At 38.9% G+C, this 8,329-nt stretch overlaps 1 protein-coding gene across 1 annotated transcript; it reads left to right on the top strand.

The window, feature by feature from the left end:
* Positions 1-2,800: 2,800 nt before the first annotated feature.
* Positions 2,801-5,533, top strand: Wasfl (WASP family member 1 like). Its single transcript, NM_001126271.1, is given in 2 exon segments — positions 2,801-2,880; positions 3,394-5,533. A coding segment is annotated over 1 exon segment (1,905 nt). The 5' UTR covers positions 2,801-2,880; positions 3,394-3,604; the 3' UTR covers positions 5,510-5,533.
* Positions 5,534-8,329: the final 2,796 nt, after the last annotated feature.

Raw genomic sequence — 8,329 nt, 5'->3', positions numbered from 1 at the left:
GCATGGGTGAGGGAATACTGTCTCAGATGTAAAAGAGAGGGGGTATGGGGTAAAGAACTCTGGGAGGGGGTTACCGTGAAGGAGGAGCAACATGTGGAATGTAAATAAAATAATTTAATAAAAAAGAAGAGAAACAAAAATTTAAGGCTGTGTTACAGAAGGAATGTTTCAGGATTTGTAACATGCTAACACACTTTGATATAAAGTTGTATATTCATGGAAGTCTCTCAGTCTGGAATTACAGTAAACCAGGAAGAAATAGAATCTGAGATATACAGAATGAACCTCTCACACTGGAAGAAGAGCATCTCATGGGGGTGGGAGTCCTCCAAATTTTCTTCTGAAGTATGGCTTAGAGAGTTTCTTAGTGAGAAACATGTAAAGTAATTATTGACTTCATACTGAACTACCAATGTATTTGTCCCCTAGCAATACAGAAGCCACATGGTCCCTGATGGTCACCAAGACACAATGAATCCTAATTCATGGCAGCTCTCCAAAATATAGTGGACAATATACAACTGTAGATGGATATTCAGATTAAACACTGCAAGAATAAAGGAGAAGTGTGTCCTGGTGGTGGGTCACTGTCTCCCAATCTATATGAGTTTGGTGGTTAGCAAACACTGTCCTCTGACCATGTATAATAAATAAATAAATAAATAAATAAATAAACAAACAAACAAACAAACAATTACAAAGAGCACATGCTAGGGGAAAATGTGTTTCTGGTACACGCCTTTCATACTATAGTCAGAGGACAATAAAGACAGTGTCACCTGGTTGGGCAAAGCTGTAGCTAATGAAATGCTTTCCTTGAATATCATAATTAATATCACACTGTATAGAGGAGGAATGTGTGAAGAGATCATCATCACTATTAAGAGATTCTGAAAGGTAAATTACTTTGCTCAGATCAAAACTTCTTTACCATTCTGATATAGTCAGTAAAGAAACAAGACAGTTCATACAAAATGAGAGTAAATTATAGAGTGATAAATAATACCCCCATCTATGTAGCTGAACTAGCATTCCTCTCCTGGTTGATGAAAGTGATGTGGATTTTAATCTTTTAGATCATCCTAATACTTTAATATTACTTACCAACTGAATTCTAGCATCATTGACATTAACCTGGCATAGACAATAATGGGCTTTCAAAGTATTTTTCCCAATGATTATCTGAACAGTCTTATCTCTGGCCTGCAGCAGTGGCTCCAAACTTTGCTTTGTTACTTAAATAATGTCATACTAACCTCCGAATATCAGAAAGATATACAAGTACACCTGAAAGAGTAGCAATAGGAGTTCAATCCACACATGCTTCAAAGGCCTTACATGGCCAAAAATATTTCCTTGAGCAAGTCTTAAAACAATCATTGAGAAGCTTTACGGCAGCCAATTCTAATAAATGTGAAGTGATCACTCCTCATATTTCTGTACTGGGACACCTTTGTATTCCATTTTGCTCAAGTTGCCAATCCCTTATATAATCTGAAAGAAGATGGTAGGAGATGGATAGTGTGAAACTGGGACAAAAGGGCAAATGGAGCACTCAGCTCCTGATCACTTCTTCACCTCCTCCTTTTCTCAACAGTAGGTTCAGGTGGGAGAGTGAGGGAGAGAAATAATGAAAGGAAGGGCAGGATGTAGAATAGACGGAGGAAGAAAGAAAGAAGAGTGATGAAGGTAGAGCTGAGAGGAAGGAGGAGTACATCGCAGAAGGAGGGTTAGAGGGATGTGACCTGAAGGCAGAGGGAAGAAGGCTGAGAGCGAAAGAGCAGAGGGAGAAAAGGACAAAGAGGAGGGAAATGCTAGTGGATCAGAAGAGAGAGGAGGGTTGAGATGAGAGAAGGAAGAGGGGAGAGCAGAGGTATGAGGAGGGCAAAGAAGATAGGGAAGAGATAGGAGAGGAGATCATGAGGGAAGAAGGATATCAGGGAAGGAAAGGAGGACTGATGGAATAGGGGAATGGAGCAGCAGAAAGGGGAAAGGGGCAGCCTAGTCAAAAAAATGGAGTCTGAGGGTAGAGATAAGAGGGGCAGAGGATTTGTTGAGGAGTGAAAGGAGACTAAAGAGAGAAGAATATCAGAGGGAGGAGAAAAAGGGGTGTGGTGAGCAGAGAGAAGAAGGAGGAGGGAGAAGCAGAATTGAAGGAGTAGGAGTCAGAGGCAATCTAGGGACAGAGAGGAGAAGTTGGCAGAGTAAGGAGAGCTAAGGAGAAAAGGAGGAGGAAACGTTAGGAAGTGCAGAGAGGAAGGCATTACAGGGTAGAGAGAAGACAAAGGAATACATCAGAGGGAAAAGAGAGGAGAACAAAGAGAAGAAAGAAGAAAGACCAGGGATGAGGAGCTAGCATAGGGAGGAAGGCACAGGTGACTTGTGGGAATAAAGTAGAAGGAAGTAGTTAGAAGGAAAGTGAAATTACAGGAAGGAAAGGAAGAAAGAGTGTAGGACAAGAGTACAGAGGGAGGAGTGAACTGGAAGATGACCGAGGTAGAGGAAGGCAAAAGGAGGAGGAGCTCAGAGGAAGCAAGTGGAGGGACTAGTAGGAAAAAGGTTGGAGGGAGAGGTGATTAGGAGGAAATGAGAAGAGGTCAGGGAGATAAGAAATGAGGTGAAGAAGTATAATCACTAAAGGAAGAAGAGAAGTTCATGGAGGGCAGAGGGAAGAGAGCAGAATCCAGATGGAAGACGAATGCCCAGGGTAGAGAGGATGACTGAGGGCAGAGAGACAATGCAGAGAGCAGAGTGTGATGTCATAAATAAGGTGGGCGGAGGCAATAAGGCAAACCCAGCAGGAGAACCCCTGGAGATCAGTCCAGAAGTAGACAGAGCAGAGGACAGAAGGATGAAAGCTAATGAAGAACCAAACTACAGGTAGGAGGGGAAAGAAGGCAGTGGCAGAGGAGGGGCAGAAGATAAAGAATGGACGAGATAAGAGTGAAGAACACAGGAGAGCACAGGGTCTAGAGAAAATGAACAGGGCTGAGAGAGGAGGATGGAAGTTAGAACTGTAGTAAAGACTTGAAGAAGTGGGGCAGAAGGAAGAGGTAGCAGGGTGTGTGAGAATAGAGGAGAGCAGAGAGGAGTCAGAAAGGTAAGAAGAAAAATAGAAGGAGTTAGGGACAGAGGACTAGAGGCAGTGGTCAGAGGAAGGCAGAAAAGAGGAAGAAGGAATACGCGGTATGAAGAGGGAAGAAGGGCAAGGGGAATAGTTAGAACGAGGAAGAGATGAGGGAGGAGGATAGAAGGCAGGCAGCTTAAAGAGAGCAGATTGAGGATGAAACCAGAGGGAGAATGTAGGAGAGAAGAGGATACATGCCAAAGGGAGCAGTGGTGGAGCATGATGATGACATATTAATGCATTGTTGTCTCTTTGCCTGTTCAAAGAAAAAAATCCGATGTAACCATATGCTTGTCCTGTAACTGCTGACTACCTGAAGGCAAGAAGCCGATGCCATCTTGAAAGGCTTTATGATTGTCAGATGGTAGCAAAGTTTAAAATTGCAGTTAACTGCCTGGACTGGACTGATAAGAGTGGTAGATGCTTAAAACGGGGATATAGAAGTGGCTTTCTACATTTTACTAATGCAAACCTAACATGGCATTTAATGAAGACATTCTGAGAAACATCTTAAAGGAACATGGGACAATTAATGAAATTAAAAATGAGTTCATATACATAATTCTGACATCATTAAGCAAAATAGTGAGGCAAGTAAACGATCTAGATAAATTTACTGAAGATGTGCTTGGCAAACTTGATAAAGAGATCCATGACCTCTCTTTTAAACTCAAGATTTTACAAGAAAATATAATTCAGTTAACTAATGCTATTCACAAAATTCCAAATGACATTTTATCTATGCAACTTTGGAAATCAAGAAAGACTTTTTCAAAGATAACCATTGAAACACAGCAAGTATACTCATGCACATCATTGCCCATTAAAATCTTTGAAAGAAACAATGCTAATATACGAATACCACTTCTTACAGTGCCTGAGTATTACCAAAATGATATGGAAGATTCACCTTCTTCCAATGGTTTATTCCACCCATGTCTGTATTGTTCAAAACTTTTAAAAGATAACGTATCTGTGAATAAACAACTAGCAAGTGAGAAGAAACACACACAAAACCAGAATCTCACCCATGCTGGTGATTTCAAAAATGTACTACAGTGTCACCTCTTAAAAAAACATATCCCTGTAGATCACATTCCAGCCTCTGGTAGTGAGGTATCTCATTCATACTTAGATCAATATGGTGGTGGCTCTTCCTTCTATATTTTCCCACCAAATAGAAACAAGCGTCAAGGAACATCTGCAGCAAATATCTTACCTAGTGAGCAAGAACAGCTACACTACCATATTGGGTGCATGAGCAATTCACGTCCTCGTGTCCTTTATGGAACTGGTAAGGGGGATGTGGTGGTTAAGCAACGACGAGTTTTGACTCATTACAAATCCAATGTATTTGTCAATCCCCTGGCACCAAAAGCACCACCATTGCCATCTGATTGGCTCATCCACCTTATCAGTTCTAAAAAACCATCTGCTAGTGGAGTTATAAGCTCAAGAGGAACATCTTCCTTCTTTGTTTTGGGAAAAACTAAAACATTACCATCTGCTTGCTTGAAGAGCAATCCTAATATAGATCTAACAGTGCCACCTGAAGTTGAGGTCACTGCAACATCAGAATCACTTGAACGTTATGAACTAAAACCAGGTGGTCTAAGTCCACAGGATATGGATCAGAAGATCCCTCTGCTTTTATATCCTCCAGTAATTCCATTAAGAAATCAGTCATGGGATTCAGTTGTGACTCTTATTGACTCTTTAGTTGAAAAACCACAACCGATAAAGTCTTCTTTTCCAAAGTCACCAAGATCTCTCTCAAAATCAAAATATGCCCATGGATCTCTACCACAACATCCAGTTGCAAATACATCAAGAACTTTTAGCGCCCAATTGCCAAAATCATATAGGGTACCTCGCCATTCATTTTCAGTATCTGCCTCACCTAGTCCCAAACCACAAACATCTTCAAATGTAGTGCCAAAGCGTTCTGTAAGTCACTTAACAAAGCTTATTGAAGCACAGTCAAGATCACCTGTGACATATCCAAAAAGACATTTACATCCACCACAAGCAAAACCATCAAAACAACTCAACAAAAGCAACTTAACAAAAGTTTCCACTCTACAGTCATCGTTGTCGTCTATGAAATCATCTGCTTCAAACCATAGAGCTCTAGCGAAAAGGCATTATAGAATAGAGTCAGCATATGCAAGTATCTTGCAAAACACTTCCATCCTGCCAATAATGACCAAAGCAAGAAAAGCATTAATGGAAGCAATAAGAAAAGGCATTAAACTTCGCAAAACTCGACCAAGAGCTGAAAGTGATGATCCTGAAAATGAAGCAAAAATGATCCGGTTCCGTCGTAAAGCAATGGGATATCATTCAGGAAAATCAGACAGCGAGACTGAATGGGTTGAATAAAGAAAGAAACCATGAAGAGTAAAATTTAATTTGTTACTTTTTTACATCTAAATCATGTCTAATGTTCTAATCTTTCCCCAAGAATTACCTACACACACAAAGAGAGAGAAACAGAGAGACAGAGACACAGAGACAGAGACAGAGACACAGAAACACCGAGGTACAGAGAGACAAAGAGAACATACAATGTTGTTAAAATAAAGCATTTTAGTGCCAATCTTATCAACACACAGTAAAACATGGTCAAGAATCTAGAAAATATGGCTGTATGTTTTCTAACATTGAAATATTTGCTTACAACATGAAAGCAATTACTATGAAAAAAACTATTCTGTCAAACCTAAAAGTTCAATATAAAATATGATTTTTTTTATTTGGAAGAGTGTTGGGGAACAAGCCACATGAGATTAGATAGCAGAGAACAATATGCTAAAGTTGGTTCTTTCCTTCCACAATATGAGTCTCGGGGAAGCAATTGCTTTCTTCACAGTAGACTTCTTGATCAGTGAGCCTTCTTGCCAGCCCAAAATAATGTGATAATCTATCCAACATTTAGAAGGGAATATAAAAGTCATATAGATAGTTCACTTCTAAAGGAAAACAGGGTTAAAAAAACAAACCATAATCATAAATTATTAACATGAAAATATACTAAACTATACCATGGAAAATCTATGCTAGCCCAACATGTTAAGTATAACAAAATTTTATAAGAGCTATTTAGTAATTATGATACCTTTGAGCAGTACTGGAAGTTAAGATCCAGGCTTTGTACTATGTTTAAGACAAGGACTCTTTCGTGCATATTTATATATTTTAATGACTGAGTCAAATTAAACTCCTCGAAGAATTTCATCTACATAGCAGCTTTCTGTGGTTATGCATAGCTGCTGTGTTTTCATGACTGTATTGGTCTCTTACTTACTATTCTATTACTGTGAAGAGACACCATGGCCAGGGCAATTTATAGAAGCAGCAGTTAATTGGGAACTTGCTTTCAGCTTCAGAGAGTGAGTCCATAACCATCACGGTAGAGAGCATGACATCAAGCAGATAGGCACGGTGCTGGAACAGTAGCTGGAAGCTTAGATCTGATCCATAGGACGTGGCAGAAATAGAATGGGCCTGGTGAAGGTTTTTAAAACCTCAAATACCATCCCTAGTGACATACCTCCTTTATTAAGGCTGCATCTTCTAATACATCATAAACAATCCAATTGAAAACCAAACATTCAAATGCATGAGCCTATATAGGCCATTCTCATTCAACCCCCCACAAATGGCAAATACTATTCATGTGACAATGTTTCACAATAGCCCACCCCCTTTTCAAGTTCTTAGATACATGAAAAAAAAAACATATAGGAAGTGCTGTTCATGATGAAGCCTGGATATTTTGAACTGGAATGGCCCTCAATTCTATGTGCTGTCTCTGAGGAATCATTTTCCTAGGAAGTTGCTTTCCAGAAGCCTTTCTGGAGCATTCCTGGTTTGCACAGTCTTCGTTCAAATGAATTGTCATTTTTACAAGTTGGAGCCTTTTAAATTATTTTTGAAATACTTCTCTCCTTTCCATCCTCAAGGCTCTCCTTTTGTCATTTTCAAAATCCACGGACTCTTTTTAAACTGTTATTCTGTATGTATGTATATATATACATATATATATATATATACATATATATACATATATACATATATATACATATATATACATATATACGTATATACATATGTACATATATACATATACTTATATACATATACATATACATATACAAACATATACATATATACATGTATATATACATATATATATACACAAACTGCTCCCATGTATGATTTCTGGGATGATCATCTGATACTGGACAGTCATAAGTGTAGGTTTGTTTGTTACAGCCCTTTCTTCCATACACCTTGGCTACAACCTTAAATATTCTCAGGCACTTCCCCTTTCTCAGGTTCACCTTTTTATCCATTTCTACCCAACCCATTGCTGTTTTACTGTAGTTCTACATAAAGAGATTAGCCGTAATAACTATACACATTCTACACACTATCTTTGCTTGAAATATCCATATAACCTTAATGACTCTTAGCATAATTTCTAAAATTTCTGACATCCATGTTGCCTTCTAAAACCTAATGAACTGGGGTCCCACAATTTCCCTGAGAATCCTTCTCCTTCCCTCCAGAATGATCTACCAACTGTTCCATACAGTATCCAAGGGCTTCTGTAGTTCAGTTATAAACTTTTGAGTGTTCCTCCTGCATACCCATTCCAAGGGTCTAAGAATATGACAAGGTTTATCACAGCAACAAAACACTTCTCAGTATGCATTTTCCAGATTAGTTACTTGCCCTGTTGCTAACTTAAGGAAGGAAGGGATAATTTTGCTCAAAGTTTGAAGATACAGTCTATTGCTTTAGTGGAGTCATGGTATAAGTGCTTGAAGTATCAAGTCACATGTCTATAGTTGGGAATCAGATAACGATTAATAGTGTTCATTCTTTTATAATCAGTCCTGAGTCTTAGCACACAAAATGGTGATGTTCACAATTAGGGTGGAAGAGTAGGTGTTCCCACCTCAATCTAATCTAGAGTATACTCACAAATATGCCCAAAGATAATCAGAGGTGATTCTAAATCCTATCAAGTTGTCAAGATTAACCACCACAATGTGTATGTATAAGGGAGTATGTGTGTGACTTGAGTACTCATGCTTGTAATAGTAGATGGAGGGCAACCCTGGATGTCATTCCTCAGGAACTTTTCACATTTATATTTTTGCAAGGTATCTTATAGAAATGGGGCTCTCCAAT

Source organism: Rattus norvegicus, chromosome X (assembly GCF_021556685.1).
Source record: "Rattus norvegicus strain SHRSP/BbbUtx chromosome X, alternate assembly SHRSP_T2T, whole genome shotgun sequence".
Taxonomy (NCBI): Eukaryota; Metazoa; Chordata; class Mammalia; order Rodentia; family Muridae; genus Rattus; species Rattus norvegicus.
Note: the sequence above shows the minus strand (reverse complement) of the source record. Positions and strands in the feature narration are given on the sequence as shown.